This window comes from Empidonax traillii, unplaced genomic scaffold, assembly GCF_003031625.1.
Source record: "Empidonax traillii isolate 1590-97213 ecotype Southwest subspecies unplaced genomic scaffold, ASM303162v1 scaffold248:size1534464, whole genome shotgun sequence".
NCBI lineage: Eukaryota > Metazoa > Chordata > Aves > Passeriformes > Tyrannidae > Empidonax > Empidonax traillii.
The window spans coordinates 222844-246050 of NW_020955441.1; the positions used below are offsets into that span (position 1 = coordinate 222844).

The window sequence follows — 23207 nt, forward strand, 5'->3', positions numbered from 1 at the left end:
TCTACTCCTCTATTTTCATCCGCTTTAGAAGATTGCAATGTTTTTGTTAGCTAAATAATCTAATACATTCTATTAGAAAGCACACTGATTTCTACTGTTTAAATTCTTTTATTTGTTCAATAACTACTATACAAGAATATACCTGCTGATAGGAAAATGTGTTCTAACCCAGGGCAACCACAGCATGTTATAACGCAGTCAATGTATTAGCACGTTTTAACAAGTTCTGGAGTGGGGTAAAGCTGATTGCACAGGCAGGTCCTGCCCAACACCTTTCAATAAATGGCTGGGGTTTGCCCATACACGACCAAAGATTTTATGACACAATTTCTTCATATAAGAGAAACAATAAAAGGGATTCTCTGAGTCCAGTTTAGAGAGCAGCAGGTATGATATTCAACATTAATTTGGATACTTACATCCCAAGCTCTGACATTAGCAGACTTCCTCCTTTCATCCTATCATAACTTTCTGGCGTGACCCATCCTGGTTAAAACACATAGAGCAGGTCTGAAAAAGGCACTTCAAAGAGCATGGTGTTATTAATATTATTCAGTTCAGCTTAATGTTGTTGGAGTATACAAACTTTGGTATTAACCCCTCTGATTGCACAATAGAGTGCACAACACAGACCTGTTTTCATTTGTCCCAGAACCTTTCACATGCCTACACCTACTGCAAATTAGAGATGGGGGATATTGCTTGAGCCTTTCGGGTGCCCCGTGCCAACCAACGTTACTGTATCACTAAGTGCTGTGATACAATTCAGCCTTCTGGGCAATGAATTGGTAGTATTTTGGAAGGCTACATTGAGACAGACATCTTTCTCATTTGGGTTCATGACCTCCCTGTTTTATAAAGTGGCTGAAGGAGATTGCTCCAGTTCACAAAACATTTCCATTGGCAAAACGAAGCAGTAGGTTGAAGTGACTGAATCCCCCCCCTCCCTCCACTGACACAGTTTGGGTGCAGGCCAGGACTGTGGCAGCACAGAGCATCTTTCTGTTTGTGTAAAATCTCCATGGCACCACCTGCCTCTCGCCTCCTTTCTCCCAGCATGTCAGCACATACCTGGCATCCCTGAGGTATGACGCTTGTAATAGCATCACAAGGTGCACAGGAAACACAGTCACAACAAAAAACGAGATCTAAACTCGCGATGCCCCCTGTCAATCCAGTTTTCTCTAGACAAAAAACAGGATGTTTTTATAAGGAGACTTGCCTTCCCACACCTGATCGCACAGTGCAGCAGTGGGCCAGTCTAACAGCCCATACAAAGGCTGGACGCCTCACAGAACGTGACAGACCCCAGAGCTTGCTCGTAGTGGCTTGGCCTTGGTGACAAATCTCCCGAGGCCAGGCGGGGCACGGGGCTGGCAGGGCACGGCACGGCGGGGCGCTGCCCCGCGTTCTCCGGGCCAGGTGGGTGGCGTTGGGCCGAGGTGACCCGCCTGTCCCTCCTCCCCTCGCCCCACCGCCACCCCCGCAGCTCCACGGCGGCTGTGGGTCCGTGTCCCCGCCCGACCCAGCGCGGCCGCGCCCCGCAGCTCCCTCAGGACACAGCCCAGGCCCCCGCCGCGGCCCGAGCCCTGCCCCGCGGCCCGGATAGGACCGTGAGAGTCCCGCCCCCGCGGGGAGCCGGGCCCGGCAGGGAGGGACGGAGGGAGGGACGGTCGCCGCCGAGTTCCGCCCCAGCAGCCATGGCCGCGTAGCGTCTCCTCGGCAGCCGCGCTCGGACATGGGCCTGCCCCGGGCCGGCGGGCGGAGGCAGCGAGTCCCCGCGGCGGTGAGTGCGCGGCCGGGCCGGCGGGGAGCGGGGCCTGCGGGGCAGCGGCGGGAGGGACGGGCGGCCTCGGGGGGAGCCGCGGGCCCAGCCCCCCCGTGCCGGGGAGGGGGGGGCGGCCCTCGAGGGGCTGCGGCGGGCGGGGATCCGCTCCGGGCCGCGCGGGGGGATCGGACCTGGCCCGGGGCCGGCGGTGTGACCTTGGGCAGCCCGCAGTCCCCCGGCTTGAACCCGGCCGGGGTGGCGAGTGAGTGGGGCCGGGGCAGCCGCCGCGGAGCCCGGGAGCGGCCGGAGGAAGATGGCAGGGAAGCGGCGCTTCCCAGAGTGCTGCACTCCTGCGGTGTCATGGAGACCGCCACGGCCCCGGGCCGCCGCAGCGCTATTGACCGCCTGGTCATAAACTTGGGGGAGTTCTCTGCCTCTCCGCGACCTCCCCCGGCTTCTTATCACCGCTGCTGATTGCGTACTCCCTGCAGATGTTCGTTTATCTAAATAAGAAGTGGAGCTATTTGCCTTCTTTCATAGATTGAGTAACTTTTAAACTTCCTGGAGAAAATTGAGCATATTTTTTAAAAGAAACTTTATAGTATTTTCTGCACCGCTTCAGTGTCAGGTAAATTGGTGGATGAAGGAGCTGTCAAAGGGTTTTCCCACTGCGGGGAGAGTCGTTCCCAGGCCTGGCGGGGCAGGTTTGAGCACCTCCATGGCCAGAGACAGACCCCGTGCTGTGTTACTGCCCCGTGACTGGTGGTGACCAGCACAATGGTGAAAGTTTGGCTACTCTCTGTGAGCGTAATGGGCTCGCTATAAGAAGCCTCAATGGTTATAATCAGCCTATGCACATTAGGTTACAGTACCAGGGCCTGGAAGAGAGCTAGAGGCCTCACAGAGCTAAATGTGCTGGTGGGTTCGTAGTTCAATCATCTTAAATTTCTATTTATCTCTAGACTAACACTGATAATCTTAACAAAACCAACTCTTGTGTACCAAATGCAGATAGTAAAATGTCATTCCGAGAGAAATGAGGAACTTAATTCGTATGAGAAACCCACTTCTCATTTGCCCAAGTGTCAGAGACAAAAATAAGTGAATAATAGTTTATGACATACCTGAATTGGTGATGTACAGTATTTACCATGTCAGTGTATTTCAGAGTGTGTTAGTGTGCGCTGCTTGCAACGTAACTGCTACAGTGTCACTCCACTTAAAGCTTACTCATATCCTTAGTAAAACTGGCATGATAATTAGATGTTGAAAAACCTGTTACCAACAGGTATGTTTCCCTGTCAGGGTAAAGCTACCCATTCCAAGGATGTCAAATGCCTATTATCATTCACATGTGACTTTCCTCATATTTTTGGAATATTGGCCTGGTTTTCAGTACTTCTAAGTATGAAAAAGGAGCCTGAGATAATACTTCAGCTGTGGGTGGAAAAGATTCCAAGCCTCGAGTCTGATCTTAATTTTTAAGAAAAAAGTTGACAACCCTGTTGTTTCTTTTTCGTCACAGGGTTGACTAATCATAGATTTAGTTATTATAGCTTATTCAGTCCATTGTATTCATGGGTTTGAGATCCAGTTTTCTTTTCTTGCTGAGAAAGAAAGCATCTCTCTTCTTTAGAGATGTATGAAAGACCACAGATGTAATGGGAAGGGTTCATTGATGCCTCAGTGTTGCCATTGTCTTCATATAGTGATTTTAAGTGTGGAGGGAAATGGAATGCTCCACAAAAGTCAGCATAATCTAGTCAGCACAGCCTGGAGCAGTGGGATTTTATCCTGATAAAGCGGGTGGGATGCTGGTAAGACAGCGCAGTTCATTGCAGTTCCCCTAGAGGAAACAAATACAGGTCTTGTCCATAACCTGCAGTAGCTGATCTATCTCAGTGCATTTCCCTGATGGACACTGACTATTCCCAGACTGTTTTTATTTGTGCCACTTGTTTTGCCAGATTCTCCCACTGAGACAGGGCCCGTTAGGAATTTAATATCTGCAAAAACTTGAGTTCAAAATCAGATGGTAATATTTGTCTGCAAAGGAGGTGATTTGGATTCTGAAATTGTAGTCTTCCCAAAGCCTGCTCAAAGATTAAAGGAAAAAAACTCGTTCGTTTGAGTATAAGGAAAAATTAAGGTAAAGCACATTTTGAAATACCACAGAAGCTTGAGAAGTTTTAAGGGTCCTTAGGGGCTAAGACTGAGCAGTCAACTGGCAACTAGTGATCAGTCTGTAGTATTTAAAATCCAGTTAGGGGATTTTTGATGCATAAACCTGAAAATGTTAGTTGCAATTCCAAACTCTAGATTCTGTAGAGAAGAATGAATTAGAAACTGCAGGTGAAATCTCTCAGTTTATGACGTACGTCATATATCATTCCATTAAGTAGGCTGTTGAGAATTTGATTTTCAAACAAATTTAGAAAATGTTCTTCTTTATCCATTTTCACTCATTTCGCTGCAGCATATTGTGTGAATTATGGTGCTGTGGGAGTTCCAAGAGTAATACCTCATTCATCAGATACTGTGTTTAGAAGCTCACGTTTTGAAAAAAGGCATAGAAATTTCTTTAAATCAGGAAATAAAAGTTCAGCATTGAACTTGCCTGGTAACTTCAAGACCTGCAGTAATAACTTAGTAACCATAGGAAAAAAATGGAAAAGCCCTTTTTGTTTCAGGCCAAAGCTCAGAGCTGGCGTTTATTCATTAGTTCTGCACTTGTATAGATGATGCTCCAAGAGCTGCCCTTTTCAAGGTGTGTCAGAATTGAGAATTTACTGACATCATTAAATGGTTCGTCTTCCACATAATCTTGGGGCTTTTTTTGCTCATACGCACACATCACACTAATGTTATATTCATATCTTTTTGGACTACCTATTTAGTTACAATATTCTGTCAGAACACAACCAAACGCTGCCACTTAAGATTAAGAAAATACTGGTTACATAACAGAGCAAACATTGAAGATATATTTGGAAAGGACTTAAAGCTTCAAAGGAAAAGTCTATTTACAGTTCCAAGGATAAAAAAGAAAAGCCAGGTAAAGACATGCTCTGACAGGAGGATTAGACAAGCAATGCTAAAATCTTAGTAATAGCGAAGCCCTTTCTTTATAAGCTATGAGGATGTAAAAAGTTGTTTTAGGCTAAGAGGCTTTTACAGTGGAAAGATCCTCTTCCTTGGGGCAGGGGGTGTCTGTGTTTTGTTTCTGCTGAATATAGTTCTTCTAATGAATCATCTGCCTTGTTTTCAGCACCTAAGTGTTGGAAACCCTGAAAGTTAGACACCTTATATAGGAAAGACAATGTTTTAGGATAAGTTGGTATGGTATATATTTTTCATTTCATGTATTAAAGGTATTATTTGAGGACTTTATTATTTACTTCATAGACTTATCTGGAAATCAGTCTCCTAGGGAGGGTTTTTGACAAGTCTTTCAGTTTTAAAAAGCTGCTACATAATTGAAAATTAGCAAGTACAGCATCTGTGTTCAAGCAGGACATTATCTTGCTAGATACTGTTTAATCTGACCTTGGCATGCCAGACCTTAAACCAAAGACCCATCGTTAGACATTTATCTTTACCTTATTCTTACATTTATTTCCAACGTGAACTTACCAAAGATTTGGGTTAACTTAGTATTGGCATTTGATAACCAGTTCCTAAACCAACAACAGTTAACCCGGTAACACTGAGTGCAGTGATGCTTCAAGGAATACAACAGCTCTGTGCCACGGGAAGGGATCTCACTGCCAGCTTGGCTGCTCATTCCTGACTGCACATGCCAAGTGCTGTCCTTGCACAAGCTGTGTGGCCTTTCTGCCTCTTCAGCAAGCTGAGCTGGCTCCACAAGAGCTTGGAGAAGCCCCAGACCAGCATCAAAAAGAGGAAGGGAAATTGGGATCACCTCATTTGGTGGCAGTCAGCTACAGATCGATTCAGTGGGGAGGTCTCTGAGGTCACTGGCTGATGGTGGCTTTAGTCACACTTGTCATGCTGATCATCACCTTGAAGGTGAAAGGGAAATGCCCTACTTTCCCCTTATTGAAAGTCATGTGTTTTTTCTCTGCTAGGAAGTAATTGATCTTTTGGGATCATTTGAGCACCTTTCTTGTGAGGAGTTCCCCATAGTTTCTTCAGTATTGTTCACATCTTAATGTCTCACCACTTACATGTGAGGGAGATCAGTTCTACCCCCACCACCCCCAAGGGCTAAAATAGCTTCCTGTATATTAGATGCAAAGAGTTTTTGATAGACTATCTGCAGGAGACTTAATGGACTTCCCTGTGTCAGATGGGATGATGTAATAGTCCCTTCAAGCCAAGCTCTGCTTAACTATTTCAGGGCTGCCTGAGAGCATTTTCAAGTGAAAGCACAAAGACAACAACACCAAGGAGTTGAAGACCAAGAAGTTTCAAGTTGACTTTACCCATAGCAATCTTGCTTTTCTCAGCTTAGCTCCTACCGAGACATTAGAAGTCCCTTTTCCAAGGAGGTGGTGTGTATTAGCAGAGTACAGAAAAGTCAGCTAATTTTTTATAGTATACCTACTGGCATTTCAGGAGAATAAATTTGCTGGATACAATGATTTTTCAACATTCTTAAGTCAGCATTTATTTACTTATTATTTTTTTATTCTTCTGTTAGCAGCATTTTTGTGGATATTCTTGATAAATCACCTAGAGTAGTTTCACACAATTCTGGGAGGATTAATTTATACCATTAAGTGTCAGTCACTCTGTTGGCATCTAGTGCTAGCTCACAAAGTAAGACGGGTTAGGTAATAAATCCACACAGGTTTTTATAATTAATAAGTGTATTAGAAGTCTTTGGAATATAATTAGGCTCTTCCTACCTTTTTTCCCCCTCCAGAAAAATATTGATAGAGACTTCTAAGAAGCTGTACCATTCTAGAAGGGACATAAGTAACAACATTAACATGCCTGCTGTGGCATCTGTACCTAAGGAGCTGTATCTCTGCACTTCATTGAAAGATCTCAACAAGAAGACAGAAATAAAACCTGAAAAGACAAGTACAAAGAGGTATTTACGTTATAATTGATTTTGAGTTGATATTAAAAGTATTAGTGGTTTCAGAACAAATTTGTTGTGGATCTAAGTTTCCCCAAGTGTTTCTGTTAGATTTAAAAATCTTTGATAGTCTTATGTATGGATCTCAACTGTCACACTGGATGTGCTTACTGCCTTCAGGAGGTCACTTGACATACTGCCAAAACATAGCTTGGACAGAGCATGATGCCCATGAAAATTTGCATACTTGGAGGCAAGGCTACACAAATGCAAATTCTTAAAAATGATAAAAACTTCAGCAAATGTGTGAATAGAAAATGCTTTGCCTTTAGCATTATTAGATAATCAACAATTTCATTTTGTCTTACTATGAAGTAGTTCCTCCCATTAAAAAAGTTACTCTTAGAAGGAAACAGTACTTTTCTTTGTCTCAGTATGCTGTTTAATTATGGAAGTCTTTAAACAAGGCTAGTAAACAAGCTAGCAAAAATAAACCTTATTTGGAGGAACATGATTGTAATTCATGTTTAATGGAAACCTTATATTAAGATGGTAATGTCAAATGCTTAATATATGAGCAGAGGCTGTAAACACTTAATATGTTGTAATGCAGAGGTGTTTGGGGACAAGTCAACAATCATGTGCTTTATCCTCTTCTTTGGTTTCAGTTATGTGCAGAGTGCCCTTAAGATTTTCAAGGCAGCGGAAGAAAGCAGATTGGACCGGGATGAAGAGAAAGCTTACATCCTCTACATGAAATATGTGACTGTTTATAACTTTATTAAAAAGAGACCTGATTTTAAGCAGCAACAGGTATAAAAGCTTTCTGACTGACCTCCTCTGCATTGGTAAAAGTATGAGAAGTACAGAGAGTTACACTAATGCACATGCAAAGGATCACACTGGTATTAAGTACCTGCCTCACCTATGATGCTGGTTTTTTCTCCCTTTTTTTGACAAGTCTGTTGTTAGTTGTTTTTACAGTTTGCTTTTAATACATAAACTATATAAATTGTTGGATCTGTGACTATTTTTCATGGAAGGGTGTTCTGTCATCTTTCCCATTCAGACTTTTTTGGTGCGGTTGCCTTACCCAGCCTTTATTTATTAGTGCTGTAAAACAATTTTACTTATGAATTAATGTTTGAGAGGAAAATATTTTGACTTAAACCAGTTCCTTTTGTTGGTACTAATATCATTATAATACCAATTCTCTGTATTGCTAACTCTTAATATGTACAGAAGTGTATATATTAATAGTACAGCTTAATAATGCCATGTGATGCTTGTAATTTTAGGATTATTTTCATTCAATTCTGGGACCTACAAATTTAAAAAAAGCTGTTGAAGAAGCTGAAAGATTGTCAGACAGCCTTAAACTCAGGTACGTGAGTACAGCTGATAGATGCTTCTTACACCTGAAGCCTGTGCATGTGCAATTTCAGTTTTTCATGATATTCAGTAATAAACAGTTGCACTTGAGTAGACCATAGATAGCTGAAACTCTTGAGACCTTAAAACTGTTTATTCCCAGAAGTCTGCTACTAGAAATAATTTACACTGTCACACACTCCGATAACTTGTCACTTCATACATTATCTCCGAATTTCCTGGCAATTATGATTTGTTGACATTGTCTTCTAATTTTGTTTATTGAGTAATAAAAAGAAACTATATGATCTAAATGATACATACACTAGAGGTAATCAAGAGCAATTTTCTCCTTAATCATAAGGTCATCTGAAACCAAATCTATTAATAATTGTTCCTAATAATCAGATATGTTAAGAAGTCCTCCTAGTGTGGTTATAGTTTACCTTTTCTCTGCTACGTGCAGCCAGTATATGCAGTGCATGTTTTTGCCAGTATGTGACTGAGCTGATAGTAACGGACTGATTAACAACTGCCAAGTTACATCTTTGTGCCAAAACCCACGAAGTGGTGGTGGTAAGAAGTCATAAGACAGAGTCTGTCTTTAGATGATATTTAGTACAGTATGTGTTGCTTCCAGGCTTGTCTGCTTCTTGCATCCTTAGCAACTCTTTCTCACCCCTTTTTTAAACTTTCTCTCTGCAGCTGGGCATATTTCCTTTCCTGTGGGTCATGTCCCACCCTGCCCTTCCCAAGCATTCTCGTGAAAGCATATTTTGTGCCCTTCAAAGTGCTCAATCTGTAAAGTTAGTTTAAGTGAACAATAAGAGTGTAGTAACACCTATATGAAGGGGGACTTCGCAAAAATGTCTCATGATACTGTGTATGAAACCATCTTTAGATTTTCTTTGTTTTTAGTTGAGTCTTATAATTCACTGTAAGAGTGAACACTGATAGAATTATAGAAACCCAAATTTTGGAGAGTTGTTTAGTGACTTATGGCTATTTATGAAAGGAAAAGAGTTTTGAAGTTGACACAATAACTTGCAACTACTCTGGGTAAAATGTATAAATATTTAAAGGGAATAGAAGTGAAACATGACTCCTGTGTAACTACACAAGTGGTTTCAGGGAAGTTATTTGTATAATTTCTTCCCTGGGCAGTAGGCCAGCAAATAGTTTCAGTGTTAATTGTTAACTAAAAGTGGAGCTGCTGACACTCCTTGTATAGGAGCAGGAATACCTACATGAATGACCTGCTCTGTGCTTCAGAGGTATAAAAGGGGAAATTGGCAGGCAAATATTCCATACTGAGCAAATTAAACTAAAATATGAAATATGCTTTAGTGTCATTAACTCAAAGTGAGAACAAAATGCTCTATTTTAACTTTCAATGCCTGTGCCAAATTAAGAAGCCTGTTTAAAAGATAAAATTACAGACTTGCTGCTTCTTTCCTGTTAGGGGCCAATTAGTGAAGAGACTTGGAGGCAGAATTTGATTTAATGATCTAGTTTTTTAACACAGTACTTTTTGATGTGAAATACAGCTGTGTTGTCACTGTTACTTTAACTCTGATTAGGCAACATCTGATTGAAACAAGCAATTGTCAGCACAGTTCAGTGTTCATGTTTCACTGCTTGGTTCAGTAGTCAAAGCCATTAGTTCAAAACATTCCTTTTTGGTTTTATGGATCCCTAATACCCCTTAAACTTCTCAGCTGTATAAGCAAATGCTACTGAACAGTGATGTGACTGTACAAACCTCCAGTGGGTGATCTACAAACTGCAGTTTAGAGGTCACTGGCTCACAATACCATGATTGTCCTTCCAACAGCAAAAGGCTGGGAGGTTGATTGTCAAGTCTGAGGCTTTATGAAAAGGACAGCAAGACCCAGGTCCATCAAAACTCTCAAGTGTACACGATTCCTGCATTGGCTTCCCTGTAGGTCCAGTGTTTGAAACAAGCACCAGGCACATAAAAAGTTCCGATCTGACTTCTCAGGAAAAGGACATTCAGATAACTGAGCTAACCTACTCCTCGCTGGCTCCAAAGCAAACCAAAATAAAATACCTGGGATAACTGTTGTAATGTATTGAAATTTACCTATAAGTCACCAGACTTACTCTTTCCTGTGGGAAATGAAAAATATATAGTGGTATCATAGCTAAGAATGACCCCAGGTTTGGAGAAAAAGAAAAAAAGCTTTACAGGCAGTGGCTATGAAATAGGACTCAAAATGGGATTTCAAAATAAGAAAACCAATCCAAAAAGTGGGAAAAAAAGATCATGCAGTCATGAAGGAAAATGGGGGTTGTTGGAATACAAAAACTGACAAAAAAACCTGACAATAGTTTAACTTCTTAAAAACTTGAAATACCTTTTTTTAAAATTTCCTCCTGAGGACTTAATGATTAATAATCCAAGGTTAGTCAGTAGCACAACATACTTAACACTTTCTTCTTTTTCTCAATAGATATGAGGAAGCTGAAGTTCGGAAAAAACTTGAAGAGAGGGACAGACAAGAGCTGCAGAAAAAGCAGGAACCAAAGGATGATGGAAAGAGTTCAGCCAAAAACTCCTCAGAAAGTGCCGTGGATTCCAAAGGAAAAAGCCAAAGGGTAACTGTAAATGCTTACAAACTGTCTAATTCAGTCTAAATGTATAGTTTTCATCTAGCATTTGTTCTCTGCTAGTAGCTATTTTCAGTTCAGAATCATGGGGGGGGGTGGGGTGAAATTAGTTTACACTCCCTGTAATCCTTCTTTGAAATTTTTTTGGAATATATTGATCCACAATCTCCCAAGTCTTGCATAAGATAGAATTTGACTTTACAAGAAAGCTCAGTCTGTTTTATACTAGAATTAGCCAGTGCAAGACACCCAAGGTAATGGTTGTAAACAGATGTTAAATAAGCTTTTTAGGAAAGGGTTGACTTTGCAGCAGTAGTGTGGAAACAAACTTCTTCACAAAGAATTTCATCTAGTATATGATATTGTCCTAGATTGTATTGCCTTTTTAAAAGTTTTCTGTCGAGGCAGAACAGCAACCTTGGTATCTTTGTCAACACATCCTCAGAAGCAGCTAACTTGTGCTAGGTTCCTTCCTGTGTCTTAACAGCCTGACCAGTTTCCTTCAAGGTCTGTGAGAATCAGTGTCTGTTGGCCACCTTGGTTCTGAGTATTAAACCTTTTTTTTTTTCCCCTTGTATCACAGATTAATGGTGAGAGGAAGCATTCGCTGGAGAGAAAGGATCAGTCTGACAGTCCGAGTGGTAAGAAATGCAGAGCTCCCACAGATGGGAAAAAGGTCTCCATATGGCTGTGCACCAGTCACCTAAGCAGTTGCAATTCTTTCAAGGAGTTATTTCACAGAATTTGATGAAATTCTAGTATCCTGTATTTCAGTTACAGCAAATTATAAATTAATTAAGCTCTGTATTGCAGCCATCATCACTTATCATTAACTTAAAAAGCTGTAGTTAGTTTTTCAACTGTTCAATAACTAAAGTTGAACTAGTCCTGAAGTGGTCAAGTTAGAAAGAAAAACATCTCCTCAACTGATAAGAAAAGTCTAGGCAAGGCTGAAACATTTCTCCGCTAAATATGAAATTTTTCCTTTCCCCTCACAACCCTCTGCTTCTTATTCTTGCAATAAATACATGAAAATGTTCTCTAGAGTTCTTAACTGAGAAAGAACATTAGCAGCATGTATTTTACCAATGCTTGCCTATATAGCCACAAAAATTTAAATTGGTTTATCACTGAAATGTTCAGTATGGTCTAATTTAGCAGATCAGGTGCTAATCACCACAGCAGTGGGAGCAAAAGGTCCAGTCTGTTTATTCTGGAATGTCTCACCTCTATGACTTTGTGGGACTTTTTAATTCTGTTTCATCTGTTTTCAGTCTTGATTCCATCAGTCAGATATCATAGCTATCTCCATTTATAATTTAGCTTCTTATATCAATTTGCTTCTCTATTTCAAGGGGCAGTCACACCTGAGAAACTGTTTGCAATGATGTCGGACAAAAATATTGAATTGCTTATAATGGATGCTCGAAGATTGAAGGATTATCAGGAATCCTGTATTCCAAGATCTATCAGTGTCCCAGAAGAAGCTATCAGTCCTGGGTATGACATAAATGATAATGAAATATTTAATTTTATAAAAAACTGTATGCTTTTAAAGCTTGTACACTAGTTTCAGAGTCCCTGCTGTATACCAGTGGGTAAGATGTATCTGGACAGCTCTGTTCTTGCACATACTGACTTCAAGTCAAAGCATGTTTATTTTATCCAAACACATAAACATATATGGTTTATATATATTGTTGGATAAAGTGTTACTAGTACATTTGTTTTTAAATGCATGTTGATACATTTCAGAGTTACTGCTAATTGGATTGAAGCTAGACTCCCAGAGGAATCTAGAGATCCATGGAAGAGGAGAGGACAGTTTCATTATGTTATACTGCTGGACTGGTTTAGTTCTGTTGAAGACTTAAAACTAGGAACAACCCTCCAGAGCCTGAAAGATGCACTGTTTAAGGTTGGCAAGTTTCATGGTTTACACTAATCATCTCAATAAATCAGAAGGTCCTAAAGCACCTGTATTTACAAACTTTGTGGAAACCTTAATGACACTTCAGGCAAGCATCTTGGTTCAGTTTTCAAAGCCTAATTTATTTTGATAGCAGAAGTGTAGTCTGAAGTTTCCCATGCTCGTGCTCTAGTAGAGAACAGTATCTTCTAATAAATAGGTTAATAGCAGAGTTAGCAGAGGGAGGCTCCAGAAATATTTTGAGCATGGTTAACTTTTCTGCATTATTCGATATAACTTTTAGGTAAGCATGAATTTAAATTTGAGCTTCATGAGTGCCGGGAGTTTATAGACTCTCTAGTAAGCAAATGCCCAACATTTTCCAGTCAAACTCTAGCTATGGCTGTGTTGTCCCTCCTCTCTATGGAGGTGGCTCTTGTGAAAGATCACACATCTTTCTGTTACCTAAACGTTCAAGACTGGAGTTCAGAGATAGTTCAGGGAGTTCTCCCTGTTTATTGCTTTACAGAATATTCTCTGAGCCCTCTGTGCCTTGTTCATGTTTAATACTGGGGAGGCCCTCAGGAAGAGGGCAGTCTGGAGCCTGAACTCTCAAGGGGTTTTCTGAAAGTTAATGTTACGCTTTCTAAAGCACTAATCACTCAGCAACTTACCAGATAAGAAACTGAAGCAAATATTATAATAAAAATATTTTTCTGCATGGATTGTTATGTGAAGTAGCAATAAGTGGTTCTTTCTGTACTGAAAATGTTCACACCCTGTTGTAGGTAGAGCCAGGAAACTGTGTTGAACACTCTCCAAACACAAAGAGGATCCCTTTTTTTGCAGCCTCTTTAATTCTTACTTAAAAATCTCAAAAATAACCTCTCAATTTAATGACTAGACACAGAAATTTCAACAACACTTTTAAGCTGTAAAGGTTTCCTTTCTATTTTTAAAATCAATTAATTTCAAACTTTTTTTTCCATACAGTGGGAAAGCAAAACTATTCTGCAGAATGAGCCCTTAATTCTAGAAGGAGGTTATGAAAATTGGCTCCTTTGTTTTCCCCAATATACAACAAATGCTAAAGTAACTCCACCCCAGCATGGCAGGAGTGAAGCAGTGACTGTTTCTTGTAAGTAAAAAGGATGACACCCCACCAAGCTTTTGTAATTACTGGATGTATCTTTAAGTCTTTCAGATGTTTTTGGGAAAGCCTTGTTCTGGCTGAAAACTAAATATTATGTTGGAACTTGGGCGTTCATTTTGCTTTTGTGTTTTTTTCCTGTAAGAGCTCTCTTACACCTCCCTCCTCTCCCCTCTCCTGCAGTGGATTTTACATATCCATCTCTGGAAGAGCCAGCTTCTGTTCCCCCTGTTGCTGCTGTAAAGCCATCCCCAGCAGAAGCAATAGAAAATGAAGAAATGGGAGATAATTTGGAAGAGAGACTAAAATCACTTAACAGATCAAAGATACAGGATGCTTCTGTTCCAAAATCTGACGGTCCACTGGCAGTTAATCCAGTATCAATTACAAGAAGTATCCCCGAGGTAAGCTGTGTGTGCCTTTTTTCCAGAGTTATGGTAAATCTAGTAGATATGGTAAATCTATTAGACACCCACCACACGCAGAACATCCACGAGCAAACATACTCAGTAAATTTGTTCAAGCCTTGTGCACAAGTGTATTGGTACAGAGAGCACTGGTGGTCTGTGAAGCCATGATGACTGACCTACAGAACTCTATGAACTACATCTACTTAATAGAATTGCAGAACTTTTCATGAATATTTTTATATGAGCACCTGAGAAATCAAAGGTCACTAGTTGACCATTAATTCAGAAAGTCTATAAGCAAACTTTTCTACTCAAAGTACATGGGATGAAATATGGAGAGTGCAGTTAGGCCATGGTTTACCTTCACTATTCCGAAGGTCTGCTTTCTAGAAAGTTTACCTTCTTTCAAATAACAAAACATTTAGGCGTTTTGTCACCCTTGGCCCAGTAGAGAAAGTGCAGAGGTTTGTTTCTTCCTTTCACGTGAATAAAACTTTCTAAAGACACCTTTGTAGATTTCTTATACTAAAATAATGTGTTGCTTAGGAGAGAAGGCTAAAAGCTGTTCACTGTCACCCTTCTGGATACAGCCTTAAACACCTATTTTAGCCAGGAGACCCTAAACTGTAAAATTTAAAGACATTATTTCTGTTCTTACCTGAACCAGTTGAGTTTATATTTCTTCAGAATATTCACTTCCACATCAAAACCAACTTGCTGTCCTAGTTGTGAGCATAAGCCATTCTTAAATACCCCTTCCCCTCAAGCAGATCTTTCTTAAGCACATGCTCTGTCACGTGATTGAGAGCCAAGCCCAAATTAGGCTGCCTGATTGCCCTAGAATGTTCACCTTTGAAAATAAAGAGTTGTGGTAATCAGTGCTTAATGCTGTCCTTATGGTTCTGGAGGGCTTGTGATTGTCTTCTCATTGATTATCCCACATCTGGAAGTTAAGTGAATTGCTAATTCTGCTAACAAGGCCAGATTTAATGAAATTGAATCTCTCTTTGGCAGAAGTCAGCTTGTTATCATCTTTGTTCTCTTACAAATCTCACTTAGGAAAATCTTAGCAAACAGAGCAGAGTGAATTGTTGTTCTACACTTTGTGTTCTAACACCTGTGTTACAGGTGGATCGTACTAAAAAGCCTTCGCTAAAAATCCCTGATGATACCAGACCAAAAGCTTCAGGTGCTGTCAGTGACATCCAGCCCGTTGAGAATGGACGAGTGGTGCCAGACCGCTCCACAAAGCCAGGGCGGGACGGGAAGAGTGCTCTGACAGAGGAAGAAAAAAGCCGGGTACACGCAGAAACTGCTGCTTTGTTAGAGAAAAACAGGCGGGAAAAGGAACTCTGGGAGAGGCAGAAAGAACAGAAAGAGAGGCTGAAGAGAGAAAAAGAAGAACAAGAACAAAAAGAGAAAGAACAACAGGAACAGAAAGCAAAAGAAGAACAGAAAGAAAAGGAACACAGAGAAAAGCTAGAGCAATCCAAAGAGGATAGAGAACAGGAGAAGGATGAACAAATGAAAAGAGAACAGGAGGAGAAGGAACTAGAAAGAGCACCCAGAGAAGCAATCGAAGCAAAAAAGCAAAATAAAAATGAACCAGAAAACATTGGTGCAAAAAGGATTGAGATTGACAAAATATCCACAGAAGAAAAAGAAACTCGAACACCAGAAACATCGAGACGGGCACTGGGTGATGCATCTCAGACCTTTGTGACTGTTTCAGGCAAGGTTAGTGAAAAGAAAATCATCATCAAATGTGGAGTAGTTATGCACTCAAATCATCCTGAATAGTTTAGTATCAATCTAAAAATTTGAAATCATTTGAAGCTTATTTAGACCATTTTTACATAAAAATAGAGGAGAGAGTTAAAACCAAGACATAAGTAGATTTTATTTTTTTCCCAAGACAGCCTTGTTTCTTGCTGTTAGGTGGGCAGCATGAAATCCCTGTAAGAAAATAAAACTTCCCACTGGCATGGAACTAGAAGGGATGATGGTTCATAGGCTGCAACCTTGTGTTTCAGAGGCATGGTGGTATTTTATCTCTTGTACCAGCCCAGTACTGTATATTACACTGTTAGAATGATTTTGTCCTAACAAACACTTTAGTGCCCCCAGCTGTATAAATGCTGACAGAACAGGATTTTGTTTCCTGGCACAGGAAGCAAAGGAACACCCTAATCTAGTATTTTTGCTGAGAACAGTCCAGTTCCAAACCTCTGGAGGGTTGTGTCACAGTTTCTTCTTTCCCTATTCTTGAAAAAAATTGCAAAATTTCTCAGAGTGTAGAAGTCATCTGATCATAAAACAGGAGCCATTCATGCAGCTGAGTTAACAATGGAACGCGTCTTTAAAACCATTTCTCAAGAACATGCATTAGGATATTTTTCTCTGCTTTTGCAATTGCAGTTGTTATTTGATCAAACTCTGATGCTTGTTTAATCCAAATGCACAAGGAAGCCAAAATAAATCTTCCTGTGGTCAACATTAGCACAGTCAGTCATGGGCTTTTGACTGACAGAGCAGCTTCATGTAATCCCAGAATGACTGCCTGTGATAAATTCATGTTGACTTCACAGTTTGTCTTTTTTTCATGGAGAGGTTTTGCCACAGTGAGGAGTCAAAGGGAAAGAAGTTGAAATATAGAAGCAACTTTCAGGGGGAAAGTAGTGTAGGTGGAACTTCTGTATTTTATTTCTGAGCTCTTGAAACTACAGAATAGACTGTAATAGAACATTCAGCTACAAAAACTATTCCAGCCCATTGCCTATAGTACAGAGTAGGAAGAATGAAAAAGACCTGTTTTAACCACTTCTTTGTGACACCTGCATTTAACAGCCAAAAAAGAAAGTATAACTCTGCTTTATCAGCATTCTTTACTAACATGCCACATGAAAATTGAAGCCTTCTCTCAAAATCTTTTACAGCAAACTGGGGTTAAAGGACAACCAGACAGTGGAGCTCAAAAGCCAGGACCCCTTAGAGAGGATTCTGAACAAGATACTGAAAAACTTAAAGTAAATACAAATGTATTGTATGTAGCCAAAATAATCAAGTGCAGATGCTTTATGATTATGTTAAATTCCACCTCATTTCAATTTTTAAAGTCATCATCTAAAGAAAAGACTGTGCCACATTTACGGCTGTTTGTTTGCTTTTTTCATTTGTCATATTCATCTGAAAAAATATTTGAAGCTTTCATTAAAAGTCTTGAGCTGTTTCTGATGGCATTAACAAGCATTTTACACGCGTTCATCATCTCATGCACATTCCTTTGCGTGCTGCTTTGAGGGGCAGGAAAGCTCATCCTTGTGTGTTTAACAAAAGCACATATTCCCAATATTTCCTAATTCTTTAGGGAAGAAACTGAGTTTTGAGACCTTTATAATAATAATATAATAGTAATACTGAACTGTTAACAAATGGGTTTTGTTAAGATTGATAGAAAATCATAGTGCCGAATTGCTGTTGTAATATTGTATTTCCAGCTAAAATCAAGGATTTCTCATAGTACTGTTATGCATTGAATCATGTAACTCCATAGGGAAGTCCCAGGCAGCCTGTTGCTCTGTACAGGTAACTGTGTGTACCTTACACTTTTCTTTCTTCATCAGTCTCAGCGGGAGCCGTTAATGAGAGCACGAAGTGAAGAAATGGGAAGGATAATCCCAGGGCTGCCTGCAGGTTGGGCAAAGGTAACTCCTCTTCTGATACTAAAGTCAAGTTGCCTTGTGCAGTTTTGTCCTGCATTTCAATTGTGTCGTATTTCTAAGTTATAACTTGGTTATTTTTCACTCCTCTTCAACTTCCATGTGGTTACTTTCTGAATTTTATTATTATTTGTAATGAAACTAGGAGAGTTCATCTGCTGTTCCTGGTATGAAGCAGTTGCTGTTTGATAGACATTCCAGTGAAAATCTAATCTATTAAATGTTGAGGCCAGTCACTACTGTTAACATCCCAATGTCTGAAAAACTCATGCACTGCTCTTACAGTAATTTCTAAGTAGGTAAGTAAGTTAATGACAGATTTTTACTTGGTTTTGAAACTATTTGTTTTTTTTTCCCAAGTTTCTGGATCCAATCACTGGAACCTTTCGTTACTATCACTCGCCAACAAATACTGTTCATATGTATCCACCAGAAATGGCTCCTTCATCTACTCCTCCATCAACCCCTCCAACTCATAAACCCAAGCCACAGGTGACTGTTGAAAGAGAGAGAGAACACTCCAAACTGAAGCGCTCCTACTCTTCCCCAGATATAACCCAAGCCATTCAGGAAGAAGAGAAGAAAAGAATTCCTGTAACTCCTGCAGTCAATCGTGACAATAAGTATGTTCTATAAGTTATATCACAACTCATGCAATGTGATGGCAAATTAGGACATCTTTGTGTTTAACTCACCAAAATTCATTAATATTTTCTAGTTAGGTTTGAAAGGATGCCAGAGTGATAGACTGAAATTTCATTGCTCAAAGTTTCATTACAGCAGTTATCTTTGGAGAATCAGTGTAATTGTTATGTATGAAAAGGAACCTCAGAGGTCACAGTCTATGTAATTGGACAACAGTTGCTTTTTAAGTTGTGGTATTTGTGTTAACATGCTAAATGCCTGTCTTCTGACAGCTTGTAAAATGCAAAGTTTTGAGATTTTAAACTGGATTAAATCAACAGCTAACTTTTCATTTCTGAATTAAATAAATAAAACAAAAGAACCCCGACAAATTCCACAACTGATGAAACTTAAAACTCAGCCTCATTATAGGCCAGTGAATAGGGATGTCTTACTTGCACTGACTGGTTTTGAATACCTTCAGTGATTGCATTTGGTGACATCTTGTGCAAGGATCCCCAGGGGATGGGGGGTGAGCTGGGCTGTCTCTTGGTTTGTGTGCACAGTCCTGTCAAATCTAAGACTCCTAAAAAAGCAATTTCTTCCTTACAGACCCATCTGTTACACTAAAGCAGAAATTTCAAGACTCTCTGCATCACAGATTCGGAATCTCAATCCTGTGTTTGGGGGGTCGGGACCAGCTCTCACAGGACTCCGGAACCTGGGGAACACTTGCTATATGAATTCCATATTACAGTGTCTGTGCAATGCACCCCACCTGGCTGACTATTTTAACAGAAACTTGTATCAGGATGATATTAACAGGTAACAATCTCTTATCTGCCTTTATATTTGCCAATTCAGAAAGATCACTTAGTGAGGCCGGGCGGGGGGGTGTGTGTGTTTTTTTAAATAGAAGACTTTTAGGAGCCTTAAACATTTTCAAAATTTGAGTGTGTCACTGAATAGGTTTTATTGGACAGTTGTAATTAAACTGTGATCATCACATTCATAAATACAAGCGTACTAATGTCTCCTAAAATCAATCTCTGAGTTTAAGTAGCAGTTTACAAAACAAGCTGAAAACAGCTGTACCTTCCATCTTGAATATGGAACCAAATTACAGTGCTAATGTAGACAAAACTTTCAGCTCAGTCTAACAGACAGTTTTTCTTGGTCTAAATAAGTTATTTTGAAATTGGGATATTGTTTTGAATTTAAAACATTAATACTAAAACTCAGTTTTTTGAAGGGCTCACAGTTTTTTTATTTTATAGGTCAAATTTCCTGGGGCATAAAGGTGAAGTGGCTGAAGAATTTGGTGTAATAATGAAAGCCTTATGGACAGGACAGTATAAATATATCAGTCCAAAAGACTTCAAAATTACAATTGGGAAGATTAATGACCAATTTGCAGGATATAGCCAACAGGACTCCCAAGAACTGCTTCTCTTTCTAATGGATGGCTTGCATGAAGACCTAAATAAAGTAAGCAATACTGTTAAAACAAATTATATATCTGTCAGATGATCAAGAGAAATAAATTTTAAATATATATATATATAAAACATATATAAAATAAGAAGATTATGTTACTGCAACTTTTAATAGAAAGAAATGCAAGTATTCAGAATTTAATTAGGAACTTAGTATGAAAGAGTTTAAGGTACTGAAGGAAGCCATGGAAGAAACCTAACTAGATAAGAACTGGATGGCTACACTGACATGTTTAAATATACTTGAAAATATTTAATAGCATGCTTGCCTTTAGATGAAACTTCTGATTTATGTGTATGTTAATACAATGCCATGGCATTTAAACTTCTGTTATCCAGGCTGACAACAGGAAAAGATACAAGGAAGAAAACAATGATCACCTTGATGACTTCAGAGCAGCAGAACTAGCCTGGCACAAGCACAAACAGCTCAATGAATCCATTATTGTGGCTCTCTTTCAAGGCCAGTTCAAATCCACCGTGCAGTGTCTCACGTGTCACAAGAAGTCCCGAACCTTTGAGGCTTTCATGTATTTGTCGTTGCCACTCGCATCCTCCAGTAAATGCACTCTGCAGGTACGGTGCAGCCAGACAGAGACAGCTCCTGAGGCAAAAACACTTCTCTCTGACTTCATTGAGATGTTGCTTCTGCTCATCCTCTTGTTGAAGGGGTTGGTCTGCATTACAGCTTAATGTGAAACATGAACAGATCTGAATCTTCACCTTTTTTAATTCCTCTAAAATTTAAAAAAATAGATCATCCCTTAGAAGTTTTAAAATACAAGCAATATTGAAGCTGCAGTAGCAGAGAAGACAGGTATAGGATTTGTTTTTGTAGGTCATAGTATAAGTATTTTGTGGTTTTTAAACAAAACACTGTCGATATATTTTAAAGGACTTGCAGCTAATTAATATATGCAGTAAAATTTGCTTCCACATTGAGATTTAACTCACTTTTCCTCATTCTTGTGAAATTTAGGATGCAGATAGGAAACAAACATTTTTGCTACACTTTCATAAGCACCTGCCATTCACAATCTGTGTTTGTATTTTGTTTTAGGAATGCCTTAGATTGTTCTCCAAAGAGGAAAAACTAACTGATAATAATAGATTTTACTGTAGCCATTGCAAAACTCGAAGGGATTCTTTGAAAAAAATAGAAATTTGGAAATTACCACCAGTTCTCCTTGTGCACTTGAAACGGTAAGGAAATGGTGATGGATGAAATTTAGGATGAAGTGATCAGGCTTTGATGGAGAGTGATGATTCTAGGACAGTAACTGACCACTTTTAATTACAGAAAATTATTGATGTTTTTCCAGTTAATGTTGCAAGAATTTTATTTTCATCTGATGCTTCTTTTACAAGTGACCTCTTTTCATTTTTGCTAAGAAACACCTGTTAACATGTTTGTTAACACAGTAACAAAATTGGGGGCTTTCACATCCTGGTTAAATAAGGGAAAACAAACATGCTTAATATTCTTAAGTAACTTGTGAACAACTTGTAACTTTTATCCATGCTTTCTAATTCTCCAGATTTTCCTATGATGGAAGATGGAAACAAAAGCTTCAAACTTCTGTAGATTTTCCACTGGAAACACTTGACCTTTCGCAGTATGTTATTGGTCCAAAGAATACCCTGAAGAGATACAATCTGTTCTCGGTGTCGGTAAGTAACCGTGTCACATTTCGAAACGGAGCTGGGCTTTATGCAATGACTCAGGGTCACACAGCCTGTGTGATTCATCCAGGTTTCCAGGCTGCCTACCCAGCTGCAGATTAAGCTGTGTTCTAAAAAAAATGATTAGTATTTAGTAGAAAATCTCCTGTTCTAGATTATTTCCCTGACCATTAGAAATGGCAGCTTTTGAGGCCACTAATTCCTCTCTTATGTTCCCAGAATCATTATGGTGGGCTGGATGGGGGGCACTACACAGCCTACTGCAAAAATGCTTCAAAACAGCGCTGGTTTAAGTTTGATGACCACGAAGTCTCCGAGATCTCAGCGTCGTCGGTGAAGTCCTCAGCTGCTTATATCCTCTTTTATACTTCCTATGAACAGCGAGCAGTGGATATGGCCACGTAGAGTACTGTGGGTTAAGGAAACTGGTTTTCTTTCTATTAGGAGCAAAGTAGGCATGGGAATGCATATAAATATGCAAAACTCTGACAGACATAGTCGCTCCCAGCTGTGGGGATGGCTGCAGTAGTGTCTCTGCAAGCAGGCTCGCTCTGGTCCGTAGTAGTGCTTAACAATCAGAAGACTGATGAGTAACGCTTGTGGTAATACTGCCATCTGTGGAACCATTTACAGGCATACTCGCATTACTGTTTATTTAAAAAACAACTATATTTTTAGTCTGCTCCAAAATTAAATTCTAGCTTAGTCATCTGAAATCTATTAACAAGTAGTTTAAAATGTCTTAAAATCCCAAGGCATATCTTGGTTTATTTTTTTCTTTCACTGTTAATGGCCTTTTCACATTTCTAACCTTAAGCTTGATTCTACTGTGAATACTCTAGAACGATGTAAACAGTTAGGAATGTAAGTGTACATATTGATTGCATACTTGCACATCAGAACTATGTATATAATAAAATGTTGTCCTTTTTGTGAGAATCTCTAAAACTCAGAGGATTGCGTTTATTTGCCAGCTCTAAGTAATTGCAACACTACTTAATAAAAAAGCAGAGCTGTATTATTTTTTTTCTGTTAGCTTTTGTCAATATTTGTGCACTTCAGAGTTATTCTAAACAAACAAGATTTTCCTTTTTAATTTTTTAATATAAATTTTCATGTACACATGCATTAAAAACCTTAATGAAGAAATGATTTAAAAATATATCCTGTTAAATGTATGTTTGAGTTTGGTGTTTTCATTCCTAGCTTGTTCTGTAATGGTCAGGATTCTATGTAATGACAGTCTGAGTCATATTCACACAGTTTAAAGGTTCTCCAGGTGAAAAAAAATACTATTTTGCATAGAACTGATTAGTTTAGAAACTTACTTGAGTTGCATCTTACGTGTTTCCCTGCTGTGAATTTGGGTTGGTTTTCCCTTGCTGATTAAGTTGACATC

The 23207-nt window shown here is 39.5% G+C and overlaps 1 protein-coding gene across 2 annotated transcripts; it reads left to right on the forward strand.

Moving 5' to 3' along the window:
• The first annotated feature begins 1632 nt into the window (after positions 1–1632).
• On the forward strand, positions 1633–22986 carry USP8 (ubiquitin specific peptidase 8). Of its 2 annotated transcripts, XM_027888966.1 has the most exons (20): positions 1633–1786; positions 6657–6827; positions 7484–7628; positions 8114–8199; positions 10661–10805; positions 11401–11458; positions 12173–12317; positions 12573–12735; positions 13720–13864; positions 14060–14280; positions 15415–16023; positions 17223–17312; positions 17910–17990; positions 18366–18628; positions 19242–19454; positions 19907–20117; positions 20465–20701; positions 21186–21328; positions 21664–21796; positions 22028–22986. In XM_027888966.1, the coding sequence occupies exons 2-20, from the start codon at positions 6724–6726 to the stop codon at positions 22211–22213; spliced, it is 3378 nt and encodes a 1125-aa protein (XP_027744767.1). In that variant the 5' UTR covers positions 1633–1786; positions 6657–6723; the 3' UTR covers positions 22214–22986. The 2 variants fall into 2 exon arrangements, with proteins under 2 accessions (XP_027744767.1, XP_027744770.1); XM_027888969.1 differs by lacking the exon at positions 17223–17312 and having other exon boundaries at positions 1635–1786.
• Positions 22987–23207: the final 221 nt, after the last annotated feature.

Bases quoted from the DNA above. Each gene is read 5' to 3' on its own strand.
- USP8 (XM_027888966.1), top strand. From the start codon at position 6,724: ATGCCTGCTGTGGCATCTGTACCTAAGGAGCTGTATCTCTGCACTTCA. The intron at 7,629-8,113 runs GTATAAAAGCTT...TTGTAATTTTAG, and splicing joins CTGATTTTAAGCAGCAACAG to GATTATTTTCATTCAATTCT. The intron at 16,024-17,222 runs GTTAGTGAAAAG...AATCTTTTACAG, and splicing joins TTGTGACTGTTTCAGGCAAG to CAAACTGGGGTTAAAGGACA.